The following is an 18396-nucleotide window of genomic DNA, read 5'->3' as shown; positions in this document are numbered from 1 at the left end:
CATCCCTAACCAGATCATGTCTGTATTTAAAGCCAGGCAATTCTTTGCAATGCACCGCATGGTCACCAAAAGAATCCAAACAGACCTTGCGACAAATTGGGCAAGGTTCATCCGTCGGGAACATAGGGATCATTAGCGGGTTCTCTAATAAGGACACCGCCCCCCCTAAAGCCCAACATGTTGTGGCGAGTGCCTTATTTAGTGGAATCGTCAAGAGTTTAGAAGTGAAGTTTGATCTATCCCCTCGCCAAAAGGCGGTGTTTGAATGCCTTCGGGCTCCTCGGGCTCAGGATTTTCTAACGGTTATCCCCATTGAAGGATTAGGCCAACGTATGTCGGGTTTGGAGTATCGGGCTATCCTTAAGTACCGGTTGTGAAGTTGAAATGGGGATTGGTGGTAGTGTTTGTGGTGGTGAACAATGCTGTCAATGGTGGTGGTGAACGATGGTTTAGGTTGCAAGTAGGTTGATGGGTGGAGATGCAGATAGGAAGTAGAGAGAGAATCAAAAAAGAGAGAGAGAGAGAGATATATATTATTACACAAATAGTCCTTAAAGGGTAAAATGATCACATTGCCCTTATGTACAAGACACATGACCAGATTTAACAAAAAAAAGTTTAACTGAGTTAGTGACAAAGGACGAAACATGAAAAGAATTTGAAACATGAAATATGTCTTATGCTATTTCTTTTGTTAAAGAACGCCTATTGAAAAAACGTTATAAAGGACGTCTTTTGCTATTTTGTCTTAAACATAACATGACATGAAAATAATCATAATGTTATCGTATATAACTCATTTAATAAATTGGTTGATCAACAAACCCATTTAACCTATTGGACTTAATTGGATCGAGCAACATAAAGAACATCGATATTTTTGTGTATCTCACCATGACGCTTTTCTATATGAAAACAAAAACCTTCTATAGAAGAACGAAAACCAAACCACATACAATGATCTTGCACCTCTATTTATATTAACCTAAACTCGTTTCTGAAGAGGTAGGTCCCAGCAGAGCCCAGTTGGACCCGCAAGACTCACCTCAAAGAGGGACGTCTGCGCAGTTGAACCCGCAAGACTCACCTTCAACAGGGACGTCTGCGCAAAGGCTAAACTCGCAAGACTCACCTTGAAGAGAGACGTCTGCGCAGAAACCAACTGGATCCGCAGGATCCACCATGCTCAGAGACGTGACGTCCTTACGCGCTGTACGCAAGCTGTTCCCGCAGGAAAAGCCTCCCAATGGTAGACGTACTCCGCCTGTTCCCGCAGTAACGGATACTAGCCATCAGGGAAGGCTACCCGCACAGCAAGGCTACACGCACAAGGCACTTAACTCTTAAATAATTCAGTAATGTCACCTGAAGAAGGAGTGAGCAAGTCGGGAACACTCCCGCCCAAAGCCGGGAATACTCCCGCCCAAATGAGCCAGTTCGTACGCTACCTGAGGACCTTTTGTACTGTACCTGACGAGGTATGGACAAAAGGTCTGACCAAAGCAGCGACATCTCACTGTGACAAAGGAATAGTACACAGCCGGCCTGGTCACTATCAGCCGCTGCCTACTCACCAACCCCTGTCACTATTAGCCGCTGCCTACTCACCAACCTGTCGTAGCACGTGCATAGCCTGCAGTTTGTGGAAAAGAATAGTACACAGCCGGCCTGGTCACTATCAGCCGCTGCCTACCCACCAGCTACCAGCATGGCATGTGCGTAGCCCACAGTTGGCAGAACAGGAATACTATTCAGCCGGCTGTACCTTCTTGGAAACCTACCTTCGGCTATAAATACTCCAACACCTTGGAATGGTATGGACACATTACATTATCTTACATTATCTGATACCCCATTATCTTATCTTCTCTAGCAATCTCTTAATATACACTTATATTCAAGAGCAATCTAGTCTGATTCTCACGCCGGAGGGTGGTCACAAGGAGGTACCCCCCCCTTCTCAGTGACGAGCTCACGGTGTCTGTTTTGCAGGTCATCAGAAGAACCATCTTTGTCGGACCTAACCCCTCGTGGGAAACATCTATTTAACCCCCAGATTATCCGTAATCTGCCCGGGGTCAATTAGTGTTTCTTCATTGGCGCCATCCGTGCATAAAAGCTAGAACTAATTCTCTCAGTTTTTTCAAAACCTCAGAAAAGATGGTTAACGTTACTCCGGTCCCCAGGCCAGGGAGTAACCTAGAAACCCCGGTAACCACAACCCCAGCTACTGGGGGAACACCGGCGAATACACACATTTTACGAACACTACCCCGGTTACCCAAGCCGGGGCAAGTGCAGTAAATTTTACGAACACTACCCCGGTTACCCGAGCCGGGGCAAGTGCAGTAAACAATCTTCCCATGGGATTCATTGATACCCAGGTGGAAAGACAACAGACGAGCCCCCCCCCCCCCCCCCCGCCAAACACTTGAACAAGTTAAAGCGTGGGCGGAAAAACGTCAAAGGGAATTCCAAGCTGAGTTGGATGAACGCTTACGTTCACTCCAACAGGCTGACGAATTCGGAAGCACTCGACAACAGCTCAACATGAGCAATGAGTGCGAGTACTTGAACGATGATTCGGAGGAATCCGACACCGACGTAAACCCTCGCCATAAGGCGAAAGGGAAGCGTAAGGAAACGGACTTCCAACCAAGAAGGAATTTTGGAGAAACCTTCAAACCAAAAAACGCGGGTGGAAACCCACGTGACTTCTCTAAAACCTTCAGACCAACTGCTGCAAATGCGGGAACCTCCAAGTTTGCAAGGGACATTGCGGAAGCAATCGCCCCAAGAAGTGCCAAACAGATGTCCAACATCGGCACCTATGATGGTATATCCGACCCAGACGATCATTTGAACAGATTCATAGCGGGGGCAACCGTCAGCAACTGGACGGAACCCACGTGGTGTTATATGTTCCAGATGACGTTGGTTGGAGCAGCCAGAGCGTGGTTCGACCGTCTACCGGTCCACCACATCTACGATTGGGCAGACTTCCAACAGAAGTTCAGCCAACACTTCAGTCAACAAAGAAAGTACACTGAAGAGCAATGGACAATCCTCAACTGCATCCGAGAGGAAGATGAGTCTTTACTAGACTTCATCACGCGCTTCAATTCAAAGAAGCTAAGTCTGGGCAGTATTAGCGAAGGTCTTGTACGCACTGCTTTCATCCAGGGCGCGAAAGACCCAGAGCTCATTCGCACCTTAACGGGTAAAGATGGCATGCCATCCACATGGGATGCCATCATGACAGCAGCTAAACGCTTCGCGGAAACGGAAAAGCAACTGGGTAGAGATCTTCCCCAAAAGCACAAACCTCTACACCCAGAAAACAAGAGAAAATAACGTCCTTACCGCCCGACTAAACAAAAAGAGGAAGCTAGGTATTTGGCAGTCAAGGGTAAACTTCGACACCTCATCCGGCTCGCACCCTCGGTTAGGCGGAAAGGACAACAGGCAGTCGTCGAACCGGAACCCCCGGTGGACGCCGCTCACCAAAAGCGTCACCGAGATTTTCGACACCGAGAGGCTCCCATGGCCAAAGGCTCCAATAATCCGAGAGCGTCACAACGCTGATCAGAGCAAATTCTGTGACTTCCACAGGACAAAAGGCCACAACACCGACGAATGCATAGACTTGAAAGGCATCATCGAGACATTCGTCAGAGATGGAGAACTCGCACACCTCGTGGCGTAAAGGATGCTGAGCAGGCCAACGCGTGTAGAACCCTAGTTGGGAAAAACACGAAACTGCATCTACAATGTTGGAGACTACATACTGCGTAAACAACGAGATTCCGAACCAAGTGCATATCGGCTCGATGGCACTCCCATCCAAACAACATGGAAGGGAGCTCAATTACACAGTGCATGTAGATCAATTCCAAACTTGTAAAAGAAAAGGCCCATAGCCACTTCTAATGGAAATGATTCTCCTTATCACATTGACGCTGATAATCTTACATTTATACTTATGAACTTTCCACACTAATATGCCGGTCTTCACCGCATACATAAGTGGGGAAGTCGTTGCGTGTGGAAGGCGGCAAAACCCGCATAAACACAAAAAACGGCCAACCTTCACGCAGGTCAGTTATAGGTAAAGTTGGGTCATCCCACTAAATGAAAGTGTCGGTCCTACCCGCACAAATCATGATAGAGGAAACCGAACTAACCTATTGACAACCGCGCGTCGAACGGTTAATTTATTCAAAACACTGATATGCCGGTCTTCACCGCATACATAAGTAGGGAAGTAAGTCGTTTTGTGTGGAAGGCGGCAAAACCCGCATAAACACAAAAAACGGCCAACCTTCACGCAGGTCAGTTATAGGTAAAGTTGGGTCATCCCACTAAATGAAAGTGTCGGTCCTACCCGCACAAATCATGATAGAGGAAACCGAACTAACCTATTGACAACCGCGCGTCGAACGGTTAATTTATTCAAAACACTGATATGCCGGTATTCACCGCATAAAACTTGCGTGTGGAAGGCGGTAAAACCCGCATAAACACAAAAAACGGCAAGAATTTCTAAGGAAAAGATGAGGAAAACCTTCACGCAGGTCAGTCATAGGTAAAGTTTGGTCATCCTACTAAATGCAAGTGACGGTCTTACCCGCACAATCATGATAGAGGAAACTGAACATTAACCTATTGACAACCGGGCGTCAAAAGGTTAACTTATTCAGAACACTTAGAAAATCTCTTAAGGAAAAAATGAGGAAAACCTCCACGCAGGTCAGATATAGGTAAAGTTTAGCCATCCTACTAAGTGAAAGTGACGGTCTTACCCGCACAATCACGAAAGAGGAAGCAAAACTTTAACCTATTATCTGCCACGTTGAAAGGTTAACTTATCCAAAGTACTTAAGAAATTGCTAAGTTAAACTAAAGTATGCACAAGCGAATCATATATTGTTTATGCGGCAAAACAAGTGCCAAATTAAACTATAATATGCATGAGCAAGTCGTATAACGTTTATAAAGCAAGAGTGACGGTCCTACCCGCACAAAAGATTTATATTCCATAAAAATTCAACTGTTACAAGAATGGCCGGGTATCTACCCGCCTACAAGAATATAAATCTATACAAAGACGTAAATCTATCCTAACAGTGGGAAAGGATTTAAAAGATCAAGCTTCAGGGCCACTCCCTCCAAACCCACTTGTACCCGCACCATCAGTTGGCTGTGGCGGTTCAAGGAAGGTCTTGAGAATGGTTAGCCCATCATCAGCAGCAGCAACTTCGTTCACCTTCTCCACCACCGGGTGCGGGAAGGCGGCATACTGGTTCACTGCTTGGTCATATACAGCTTCAGTATCCACATCATATAAAGGGAAGTTGGAAGGCGGGATGCCCTTCTCAACGAACCCTAGACCAAGCAGGAAGCCAGCCTTTTCCCCATCCTCATGAGAAGCGTTGAGGGCTGCGCTCATGGCATCGTCATATGATGTGTCCGTGAAGACCCGATGCACAACCTACAAAACAAAAATACAAGTATCAAAACCTTTTCTAAGTACAAAGAAAAGCGTAAAGATATTATAAAGCTATGCATACCTGCGACAACGCTTCTCGTAGAAGCCATTCCTTGGTAACCAGAGCCTCCTGTAGGGCAGCTTGAGCTTCATTACGGGCGCGTTCGGCTTCGTTCTTTGTAAGGTTGGCAAGCAACACATCTTTGGCTGCAGCCTCTTCGACGCCCTTTAGCTTACGCTCAGTGTGGTCAAGCACCCCCCTCTGGTCCAAGATCTCTTGGAGCTTCTTGGCATCTTCCATGGCCAAGGCATCATGAGCCTGCTGGAGCCTCTCTAATCTGGCTTTGAGCTCCTCATTCTCAGTGCGTAGAGGCTCAGTAACAGCTTCAGCCTTGGTGGCCCTCTCAGTTGCGTTCCGTGCAGTTTCCTTAGCCAACCGAAGCTGTTCATTAACAGCTTGGGTAGCCTTGGAACGGGCCTCGAGACGGGCCTGAACTTCAACCTCGAGGGCCTTGAAGGCCTTCTCCTTCTCCGCAGCAACGGCGGAGAGTCTCCTGTTCTCCTCCCGGATAGCCCGCGCCTGAGCTACTTCTTGGATACGAGCCGCCTTTAACTTGTCGTTTTCACGACAAAGCAGCTCGACACGCGGCTGCATCCGGGCAAGGAGAATTCGAAGCTCGTTTGTCAGCCTACCCTCCTGGTAGCTTGACATAGCTTCTCCCAGTGCACCACTGGGGGCCGCGTGACGCGCCCACTCGACGCAGTCCACAGCCGTCCGAAGGGTTGTTCCCCGGCGGATGTTCCACCGTGGAACATACACCTCATTCGAATCCGACACTGCAAAAACAAAACGCAGTTAGGAAAAGATGATATAAAAAATATATATATATAAAAAGGCCAAAATAACCCTACGCACCTGTAGGGTCGACAACAGGCCGGTAGCCGCCGAACCCATCACCTGAACCTAACGGATATCCATCCAAGAGGTCAGGCGGATGGGAAGGAGGCAGAGATTGGCTAGAAGCCCCAAACATACCTGCTGAACCGGCCGGGGGCGAAGTAGTCGCCGGTGCCGGAGGCACGGTTGAAGCCGCCGCGGTAGAGACCACTGGTGGTGAACTCACTGGAGGTGAACTCACAACCGTGGCCGCCGCTGCGGAGGAACCCGCAGAAAAACTCACCGCCGGCTCAGTGAAGGACGCAGTGAATATGGCACTGACAGCCGGCGGAGACGTCACAATTGGAACAGTTGCCTCAATCGGATGAGCAACTGAACCAATGCTGCAAACAGGCGCAGCAGCTGGGTCATAGCCTCGGGTAGGTTGACCAAACCTACCGTCATGGGTCCAGAGCTGCTCCTCCCCGCATCACCTTGGAATGCGGTAGCATCCACGCCTGCATGAAGACAAGATATTAAAAACAATGGCGGAAAGAAATTGCGGGTAAGATTAATTTATACTTACGAGTTCTCTTCAACTTGAAGGTTCTGACCGGCGGGGACGAACCCGACGGAGCCGGCCTCTTCACGCCGGTCACCGTCGTAGAACTTGGTCGCGCGGCAGTGGCAGCTGTCTCAACCTCCGAGACTGTTGTCTCACCACCACCAGGGTTCCCCGCCACCTCCTCGCTTTTGGTCTCTGAGTCAGACCGATTCACCGGATCGGCAGTAGAGGCAACCTTCGCCTTGCCCTTCGCGCCAGCAGCCTTCTTCTTCCTCACCAAGAAAGGACCATCTGCGGATTCCTCATCAGAAGATGACAAGATTAGAGGAACTCCAGCAGAGGTTTGAGCATGGAGAGGGCGGGGGTTAAAAAGTTCCTTACCTGGCCGCGTGGCACTCAAAATCTCGTGGCCTGGCGGGTAGACCTCCACAAACCGATCCGCCGTTTGCTCCAAGATTGGCAACTCGTTCTCATCAAGAGCACGGGTACCCATCCGAACGGGACCATCAGCTTCCCGCGGATGCAGGAGCGATTGCAGGTCGTTTCCCTCTGAAAATAAAAAGAAAAACAGTTTAGCGGAAAAACCCTAAATCAGCAAGAAGATATGAACCATACCGTAAGGGACAGAGTTCAAACCGTATTCGAGGACAATAGGAATCTGTGGCGCCTCCGCCCCAGCATCTTTCCACACCCGGCTCATCCCGAGCATCACCATCCCGAACTCCACAAAGCGGTAAACCGGAGACTGGACCCGGGAAATCTTGGAGAACCATTCCGCCTCCTCATAGTTGAAGGCGTGAAGGTTCGGGAGAGCTCTCCCGTTCTTGAACGTCATCGCTATGGGGACGACGTGAGCGGAGATATAGAAGAACTCCCGCTTCCAAGACCGAAGACTGCGCTCGGTAGCGCAGATCTTCAAACCCTTGATCCGAGTGACCAAGGTATACCACCCCTGGATGCACCTCCAGGAATAGAAGGTCATCAGGCGGTCGACATGGGGCTCCACGCCCAGAATGAGGCACACCCATTCAAAATGGCGAATCTTGGCGATCGCCATTGGGTGTACCTCCGTCAAATGTACACCGTGTCTCTCCAAAACACGGTACACAAACTTCGTCAATGGGAACCTGAGATTCCCATAGATGAAGAATGCAGCATACACCCCTATTTTGCCCTTGGGGGCATCGTACACCGTCTGATGAGGCTTAGGAAACTCAGGCTCGAAAGGCTCGAGCATGAACTTCCTAACAATGTACTGGTACAGGTCGACGGTAAGAGCACACTGGCACTCACCAGCAGTACTCTTATCGTCCTTATCAGTAGACGACGGATTCTCGGCATACACGTCAGACTCCTCGGCGGTAGCCTCAAGATCATGAACGGAAGACATGTTTTGAATGAAAAGAACGATTTCAGGAGAATGCTCGACAGAAAAGTTAGAGTATTCGCCGGAAATCGTTTAGAAGAAGAAGAGAGGTGAAACTGTGAGTTGAGATGCAACCTCTCCTCCCTTTTATATACTCATCGCAATGAATGCGATGAATTTAATGCGGAAGAGAGAGGAAAACGCAGGTGCAATGAAACTATGACACGTGGAATATGCAAGCTGGCAACAACTGTTGACAGGACGCGTGCCGTAAACTTCGCGGCCACGCGCCCGAAAACTCGCGCCCACGCGCCTAAAAATGCGTCTGGAATGACCATATACTGTCACGTCGCCATAACTTCCTGCACGTCCTGAAACTGTCAGAAGAAACCGTCAGACGACGTTTCAACAGTCTGGACTGTTCTTATCCTTTCACCAACTCTTCAAATTTCAAAAAGATTCAAAAAGATTCAAAAAAGATTCAAAAGTAAGCGGGACTATACCCCTTACCTTGGTAACCAAGTAACTATAAGACAGGTGCGAGTACAGTGTTAAGGCAAAACCCTTCACATACTTAGCACCTGCAGGGAATTGAAGCCAAGAATACCTTGGCAACCAAGTAACTATAAGACGGGTGCGGGTACAGTGTCAAGGCAAAACCCTTCACATACTTAGCACCCGCAGGGAATTGAAGCCAGGAATACCTTGGAAGTAAAGTAACTATAAGACGAGTGCGGGTACAGTGTCAAGGCGAAACCCTTCACATACCTAGCACTCCGCATGGAATTGAAACCAAGAAGGATCTTCTGGGCCATGCTTGCGGAAACGGGAATAACATCCCCGCATAGCGGGAACGTCGAGAACTAGATTGTTGGAAGCTCCAAGATGGAATTGGTTGTTTTAACATAATTGATCACTATGTTCAAAACTACCAAAACCTCATGGAGAATCTACACAAGTGGAACTCAACGCTCCTGACTTGCGAGGAGGTTACAGACCTACCCGCATCATACCCAAAGATCAAGCAGAAAAGTCGGGAATTTCTGCACGTGACATTAGGACTTCCGCGGGAAGAATCCCCATGGAAAACCTTAAAACTAAACCCTTTTCAAAACCCTTTGCTTAAGTCCAAAAGTTCACCTCACTTATTAACAATTCATGAGAAGAACACTGGATTGTGGGGACTTGAAGAGGTAGGTCCCAGCAGAGCCCAGTTGGACACGCAAGACTCACCTCAAAGAGGGACGTCTGCGCAGTTGAACCCGCAAGACTCACCTTCAACAGGGACGTCTGCGCAAAGGCTAAACTCGCAAGAATCACCTTGAAAAGAGACGTCTGCGCAGAAACCAACTGGATCCGCAGGACCTACCATGCTCAGAGACGTGACGTCCTTACGCGCTGTACGCAAGCTGTTCCCGCAGGAAAAGCCTCCCAATGGTCGACGTACTCTGCCTGTTCCCGCAGTAACGGATACTAGCCATCAGGGAAGGCTACCCGCGCAGCAAGGCTACACGCACAAGGCACTTAACTCTTAAATAATTCAGTAATGTCACCTGAAGAAGGAGTGAGCAAGCCGGGAACACTCCCGCCCAAAGCCGGGAAAACTCCCGCCCAAATGAGCCAGTCCGTACGCTACTGGAGGACCTTTTGTACTGTACCTGACGAGGTATGGACAAAAGGTCTGACCAAAGCAGCGACAGCTCACTGTGACAAAGGAATAGTACACAGCCGGCCTGGTCACTATCAGCCGCTGCCTACTCACCAACCCCTGTCACTATTAGCCGCTGCCTACTCACCAACCTGTCGTAGCACGTGCATAGCCTGCAGTTTGTGGAAAAGAATAGTACACAGCCGGCCTGGTCACTATCAGCCGCTGCCTACCCACCAGCTACCAGCATGGCATGTGCGTAGCCCACAGTTGGCAGAACAGGAATACTATTCAGCCGGCTGTACCTTCTTGGAAACCTACCTTCGGCTATAAATACTCCAACACCTTGGAATGGTATGGACACATTACATTATCTTATATTATCTGATACCCCATTATCTTATCTTCTCTAGCAATCTCTTAATATACACTTATATTCAAGAGCAATCTAGTCTGATTCTCACGCCGGAGGGTGGTCACAAGGAGGTACCCCCCCCCCTTCTCAGTGACGAGCTCACGGTGTCTGTTTTGCAGGTCATCAGAAGAACCATCTTTGCCGGACCTAACCCCTCGTGGGAAACATCTATTTAACCCCCAGATTATCCGTAATCTGCCCGGGGTCAATTAGGGTTTCTTCAGTTTCCTACTCACAACTCTGATTTCTAAGAGTACTCAAACACATTATACTTCATCTTTAACTCGAATAATTATTTCCTAATAATTAATCATTTAATTTATTCTCTAATGTTTATCTTCTTTTATCTTTCGGTTGTTCATTTTCGACCTCGTTCATATGTTAAATCCAAGATTATATTCTTCATTCTCCACCTTAATCTTGATTTGTACCTCCGAGATCTTTGATTCCAAGTAATGACCGCATCTCTTTCACTTTTAACCTTGGGTCGTGTTCCTGTCCTCCATTGGTCACATAGATAATGTTAACTTCATAGTTTAGTTGAATAATAAAAGAAAACCAGCGAACCTAACATGTGTCGATATATTTTGGACATTACAACTTTATCTTTTGGGCTCTATATTTTTGTTGTTATAGCGAGTGCTGGTACCAAATACTTACCGTAACAAACTAAACTAAAACGATACAAACCGAATTCACGCTACATCCCTGCTGCTACGCGGAGGTTCCAGCCCACTAGTTTTAGTTTAATTTAATTGAGTTTTAGCGTTATATGTCTAAAGTACACTTGTATCAGACTGTTCAACCTTATGCCAGACGGTCAAAGACCCAATAGCGATTAAGGGTTTTAAGTATGAGACTATTCCCATTCTGGCATATTTATGCCAAGTGCCCTGATTATTCGTCTTTTATATATCATCTTTCCCACTCATTTTAACAATCTTATTTTTCTTGTTTATTTTGGCAAGGTAAAAATATTCACAACTAGTTTATGTTGGTACAAGTTAAAACAAGCATTTCAAACCATCTGTGTTTTCCATTTTCTCCTGTCATAAAGGCCAAATTCTCAACAATAAAGTGCATCCAGATCACACAAGAATCACATTATTATTAAAAGAACAAAGGACCACACCAACACCAGTACACACCACACATGGGCCATCTTTTATTTCATCAAGTTACAAACTTTTCAAATAAGCCTTCCACCATATCCGATATCGGGCTGTTGAACCTTTCGATTTACTCAACCCCAACCCGTTGATCCCTAAGGGCAGTATGAAACCCGCCAACATCAAAGAATAATGTGTACTGATACATATCTTGTTTATATAACTTAATTTCTGGTGGATGGTCTTTAGAATCAACAAACAATAAAATCTTCTAGTCGAAAACACGGTTGTGGCATGTTTTATCACATGGGTATGGGCAGTCTATCTTTTGAAATGTGCCCCGCCCATAGTACCAGTCTCCAACGGCCTTAGCAATTGTCTAGCAAAAGTTTAACGTGTAACAAAACATTAGATCCAAAAACAATAGTTTGAAATACAAACACTTGGGTTATAATTATAACGCGTATAATTAGGGTTGTAAACGAGCCGATCCACTAGTCATCTACTCAAGATCGGTGCGCTAAAACTCAAACCAAGCCAAGCTTAAATGAGCCCCAACTTCATATACCGAGCTCAGCTTGGCTTGCGATCCTAAATGAGCCTTTAAGTTGAATAATAAACTAGTTAATTAAGATATTGTGTGTGTGTGTTTAATTTAAATATTTGTGTATAAATAAAAGAATTAAATATTTGATAAACTATAACAAGCCGAGATTGTGCTTGAAAAATCTCTAATGAGTCAAGCTCATGCTTTGGACATAGAGTAAAAAGTGCACCAAGTTAGAGCATGGTTAAGCTAAATAACGAATATTACCTAGGATCACCGACAGGATATTTAGCAAAGGATTGGCAATGTATATTAACGATTGTTACCATGATAGGTTCACCTATGTATTAGCGACATAATTGTCACCGATGAATTAGCAATGGATTGTACGGTTAGATTAATGGTTAGTGGGGAATCTTATCCGAAATCTTATCCTTAAATTAGAGACGACCTACCAACGTCGCCAAAGAGTTCCCACCAAAAAAAACCAGATCCAAGTGTCAGTGTTCATTGGTAGCGCAACTGTGATGGTCATCTTTCATGGGTTACGATATCCGTCAGTAATCCAGTGACGGATTACTGACAGTTTTTTTAATTTACCCTTTTCTACTTTTATTTGTTTGTAGTAGCTTCCGTCAGTGACCCATCGGTGATACTCATTTATGTAGCAGTGATACGAGCTAAGTTCAATCTCAGCTCAGCTCATTTATACCCCTATGTATAGTTTGTGCAACTAAGTATAAAATCAATAGTACACAAGTACCGTGCCGCCCAAAAGTGGGGAATCAGCTCTCAACCATGTTTCTTGGATTCCAGTTTGGCAATGGGAATAGCAAGAGTTGATGAACAATCCTCTTGAAGGAGAATTGCCAAATCCAGTCAACGCGCGCAAGAACTCCTGCCTGTACCCTGTGTAATTTACCCGAGACACACTTAAGGAACAGGTTTTATTCATTAAAAGGACAAAAAAAAATGCCTGCAGGTCACTCGACCCACCCCATCTTGCCGGTTAAAGGTATCAAAAGAGACAAGAGTGAACCTTGCAGGACATTGAGTTGGGCTGCTGAACACTTTGTAATATCAAGTTTGCACTCACGCCAAGTGCCTTTTCGATCAGCAACGCCTGGAGCCAATATGTTCTTCACCTGTATGTAGATAATATTATAAATCGCAATTAAACCAAAGATATAGGGCTATATTAATATATGCTCATATTCAGGTTTGCCTAACCTGCCATGAATCATAGGCTGCATTTATCAAGAAAATCGGTGTTTTAATATATTGCACCATATTCTGCGGGAAGAAGCACTGCAAAATCACAATAAATGTTATGTTTTGATGGAACAAACAAACGGTTAGAAGTACTTTCTATCGATCCGCTCTTACCAAACCAGGACTCATCTTCGCCAAGCAAGCCGGAGACAAAACTTTAGCCGATCCCTACATATTAACGGTTATAAGGACGGTAACTTAGAAAATTTAATGATGAATGAACAATATAATGTAATAAAAGATTGGGAGCGAAAAACAAAGGGATTAGAATGTACATGTGTCCTAACAACATCAGCATAGAAGCCTTCAATGTGACTTGTTCCAAGAATCGTCTTCCTGTTTATGGACCAGTATTGGCAGCGCGTTACATTAAAAACACCGGAAAAAACAGGGCTGGAAAATCAGCCGTCATCTTGGGTTTATGGGTTTATGGGACTTATCTAAACGGCCAAGGTGATGTTGGGTTGACCTGAAACACTTTTTGTCTGATTTTTCAAAAGCTTGTTGTATTACGTTATTTCAATATATTATAGTGTAAGTTTAATTAATTTAAAGGATACATGCTAGTGACGTTCTCACAATATGTTTGACTGTTCTTTTAACCAAAGTCTTAATTATGCCCATTTAACCCGTCAAAGATAAAACATAACATAAAGCATTTCATTCATAACTACTTGGGTCGATACTCGATACTATCAACTCTAGTAAGAACACGAAATAAAGATTTGACATGAAAGCTTACCCGTTAATGAAAAAACCAGCATCCGCTAGGCATTTCACGTTAGTGGTTGCAGGTAAAAGTGATCTGAAATTATCACACTGCAATATGGAAGTGAGTCCACCAGCTGAACAGCCAGCAAGCATGGCCTACAATAAAGAAGTTCACATTTTAATGTCAATATAAATATACGCAACTGAGGTATTAAATGATTCATTCATATCTAACGTATAGAATTACATTTTTCGCGTTCTTCATTCCTTTTGCTAATAAATCCTCAATAACAGCGCGGAAAATCCTTGCTCCTCTAAAATGAAGATTAGTTTTCTGTAAAAAAAAATGAAAAACAACATTCATATAATTGGCAAAATGGGCCGGTCACTTTTTAGTACAAGCTAGATTGGCCCAACCCACAGAGCCGACTATGAGGCAGGGCTGGGTGGTCGACGTATCCAGGCCCGACACCCCGATAGGCCTGAAATTTTATTTTTATTTTTAAATTAGATATATTTTTTTGGAAAAAAAATATATATTCTTAATGTTTAAACCTAATTACTAGGATTCCTTATTTTTGCCACTTTGTAACTTATAACTTCTGTAAAAGTTAAAAAGGTGTTTGAGATTGCTTAATGTGTGAGTGGAAAAGTTCCATAAGTCGGAAGGTTGTAACTTATTACTTATGGGTAAGTCATAAGGAGGTAAAAATAAGGAATCCAAACACTCGCTTAAGATTCAAATATTTTTTCGCCTTCAGGCCAAAAAATTTTCACGATTCTCGGATACAACCTTGCCGACCCACAAACACTTTTTTTTCTCTTTCTTTATTGTGTTAAATATCAGTGACTTACGGGATCAACAGCTTCCACATCACCGGTAAAAGAGGATCCGTCACAATACCGAACCTTGATTCTGTTCCAATCATAAAAATCTAGAAATATAGTAGAATGCATTAGATAACAAACTTGTCACGTTTTTAATTATTAAACAAGATGAAACTGAATCTATACCAGGGTTATATTTTGGCTTGTTATGAAACATCCCCGAGAAGGTCTCGGTTGTCAACATTCTCTTGGAGGAACCCAAACGGGTATCTTTACGCTCAAGGCAAGTCGTGGCATTGTTGCACCAACTTCCTCCCTAATTTTTCATAAACAAAAATGGTGTCAAAATTTGAAAATATTTCAGCAAAAATATTCGTAATCTTGAATATGTTTACAAATAAAATAGCATATTATGGCAAAAAGAAACGTGGTTTCAGTCAAATCTATTTTAGGAAAAGTACTTTCTAACAAAAACTTTTGTGTCCATTACCTACAATGGAGACTTAAACTAGATTCCATTTACATGGAGTTTTCTCTTAACTATAAACAAAACAATCATTCTTACTATTGATTTTGGTCACACCATCAAAAAAAAAAAAGTAACCATATTTCTTCGGTACCCATGAACCGAAAATTTCACTGACCCACCAATATCCTGCTAACCAATGAGATCAGGTAACAACGAGGATATTGATGTCATAGTAACTGGCAATCCAGGACCAACCTCGAAGAAAACCAACCAATTGTTGACTCCTGCGCCAAATCCTTTGTCAAAATGATATGCAGGTGCACTTCCATCCAAACAAACTATAAATGATCATGAAACTTTGAGTCAACACCATGTCAAACAGTATAGCGCGCTCACACACACATATATATAGATAAGAGATCCAGCTAGTGTACCAGCTCCTTTAGCAACAGCACTACTTAGAAAAGTGAGTCCAACATCATAAGCTTCAGTGGTCAACAAGCTTAATACTCCCACCAAAATTATTAGGCATATCCTTCTACTTCCTTCCCTCATGGTACCCTTCTAAAATTGCATAAACATTTCAAAATAAAATATTTAATAGAAAAAATAAAAAATTACTAGACCACGTCCTCATCTTAATATGCTTTTCCAGCCTATCAAGTCACTTTCCAGAATTGGCATAAATCTCTTAAGTCTTAATTAGTACTGTTGACTTTTGTGGTCAACGGTAGTCAATTTCTACACCAACAGTTAAAATTTATTTTGATTCTTTACTATTAAGGGTAATACTAAAATATAAAACATATATGTAAATTTCATGTTTATGTCTAGATTAAGATTTAAATACAACTCTTATCAAATTGGGACTCAAAAGTCAACATAAATTGACCACATAAGTCAAAAACATCCACATGAAGGATACTTTACACAACATCATCCTTGATTGTTTATTAATGATTACAAGACTTTTGAAGATCTGATCCAGAAATATCCAAATGAAACTAGCAGACAGAAATACATGATACATGAAGCAATCCACAATAAAGCAAGTGATTCATACCTTAAAGAAGAACAGTTTAATATTGTTTTGTTGATCGTAAATGTTGCTCCTGATCGTAAAGTTGAAGGAGAGCTTTAAGTCACGAGGTTTGTAGTGAGAGCCGTTTGCTTTTATACTCTGATTACAGATAAAGTAATAAATGAACTACTTTAATACTCTGAAAGAATATCATATATAAATGACCCAATTACAAATTTTGTCCTTTAAAAAAAGCCAAATTACGGTTCGTGTCCTTTCCTTGCAGGCGGTGTCCTTTAAACTTTTTTTTCCTACAAGTTTTGTCCTTTACGCTAACTGGGTTAGAAAAAGTCAGTTAAGTATGACATGTGCCAGACATGTGATGGGCATAATTGTAATTTTAACAGGGGAATATATTATATATATTTTCTTTTCTTTCTCTCTTCTTTCTCTCTAAGCCATAAATTCCGGCCACCTCTCCTCTTCCTCTCCCGCCGCCTCCTCCCACCACCAACCTCCAACAGCCGCCTCCACCGCCAGTACCACACCAACCTCCCTCAACGCCGCTTCAACGTCCGCCGCCATACAACCTCAGCTTCCGAGTCGGCGCCGTTCTCCGGCAGCCGGAGAGCCCACCGGAAAAACGCTCCGCCTGTACCTCCCATTCCATCATCACCACCGCCATACAACCGCCGTAGATCTATTACCGGCGGCTAACTGTTCTTCACAAGGTACGATTCAATTTCTACATCGATCGATTTATGCATCGTTTTAGGTTACCATTCGATTTAATCTTTGTGGGTCAATTTCATCTGGGTGTTATTGATTTTTGTTTGTTAAAGCTTGGATCTTTACGGGTGTTCTTGATTTTTGTTAAAGCTTGGATCTTTATTGTTTCTGGGTCGTTTGTTCTGGGTCGTTTGCAATCTGGGTGTTTTTGATTTTTGTTAAAGGTTGGATTTTGAGTGTTTCTTGTTGTTTATGAACCATTGATTTATGTTTGGGATCTGTGAAAATGTATAAGTGATGTCATTGTTGATTGGATTAGGTTTTGATTGAATTTGGATCTGAATCGGTTGGGGGAAATGGAGCCTGAGGGGGTTAAGCGTCGAGGGAGGAAGAGGAAGAGAAGGAAGGAGTTGCAGGTGGTGAAAAGACAAAAATGCCCTCACATGCGTCTCACGTGAGGGCATTTAACTGAGTTTTTCTAACCCAGTTAGCGTAAAGGACATAACGTGTAGAAAAAAAAAGTTTAAAGTACACCGCCTGCAAGGAAACTTAGAAAAGGACACGAACCGGTTTTTGGCTTTTTTTAAAGGACAAAATTTGTAATTCTGTCTATATAAATATATATTTAAATACTCAAAGGCAAGCCGCCATGATGACAAGTTTCTCTCGAGACATATATACGTACCATTACAACGCACATGTTTCAGAAATAGTATATAAGTAAATACACGACACATCATGTATATAATTTTTTTAACGACGACTATTATTAAACACACAACAAACCCACTAGCAAGCACCTACAAAGGCTAACGTACATTAGACTAGATGTATAAATAATTACGCTAGCACGTATACCTATTAATTAATTACACAACATATCAAATAATTAGGCACGCATGTCACCATAGTTAGAAACATATATTACATAATAACGTAATACATGTTGCATAGTGCAATACATATAATAAAAAATGTGATTTTATGATATAATAATTTTAAAAAATACAGCATATAAAAGTTACTTAAATTTAAAATTCGGCGAAACTAAGTTTAAAATTAACTTAATAATGTCGGTTGATTCCTTTTTCACCCTTCACCTAAATAACCTAATCATAACTTCCTATAATTTGCCACCGAGGTGTGCTTGAAAACAAATAAAAACTTCTATTCATAACTTTTTTTATTTGCAAGATTTTATGGTAAAACCGGAAACCCATTAAATCTTGCAACCCAAAAGTGTTTGAAGTGAAGGACATGAGCTCATGAACTCGTGAAACCAGCCTCAAACCCGTTCTAATACTCGCACAGAATAACAAGTAATTAAATGGTCCGTTTATGGGTTTAATAT

The 18396-nt window shown here is 43.4% G+C and overlaps 1 protein-coding gene across 2 annotated transcripts; it reads right to left on the bottom strand.

Annotated features, from left to right (window-relative positions):
* Window positions 1-11705: 11705 nt before the first annotated feature.
* Window positions 11706-16500, bottom strand: LOC143610629 (pectin acetylesterase 8-like). Of its 2 annotated transcripts, none has more exons than XM_077085055.1 (13): window positions 16359-16500; window positions 15730-15859; window positions 15551-15633; window positions 15013-15142; window positions 14854-14933; window positions 14246-14332; window positions 14030-14154; window positions 13563-13623; window positions 13402-13455; window positions 13246-13323; window positions 13055-13160; window positions 12779-12924; window positions 11706-11847 (listed from the first exon to the last, which is right to left on the bottom strand). In XM_077085055.1, the coding sequence occupies exons 2-13, from the start codon at window positions 15848-15850 to the stop codon at window positions 11740-11742; spliced, it is 1179 nt and encodes a 392-aa protein (XP_076941170.1). In that variant the 5' UTR covers window positions 15851-15859; window positions 16359-16500; the 3' UTR covers window positions 11706-11739. The 2 variants fall into 2 exon arrangements, with proteins under 2 accessions (XP_076941170.1, XP_076941171.1); XM_077085056.1 differs by having other exon boundaries at window positions 12779-12947; window positions 13003-13160; window positions 16359-16477.
* Window positions 16501-18396: the final 1896 nt, after the last annotated feature.

Source organism: Bidens hawaiensis, unplaced genomic scaffold, assembly GCF_021521415.1.
Source record: "Bidens hawaiensis isolate Kalapana, Puna unplaced genomic scaffold, B.hawaiensis_p1.1 tig00027288_1, whole genome shotgun sequence".
NCBI classification, from domain to species: Eukaryota; Viridiplantae; Streptophyta; class Magnoliopsida; order Asterales; family Asteraceae; genus Bidens; species Bidens hawaiensis.
This window is presented reverse-complemented; position numbering and strand designations above follow the sequence as displayed.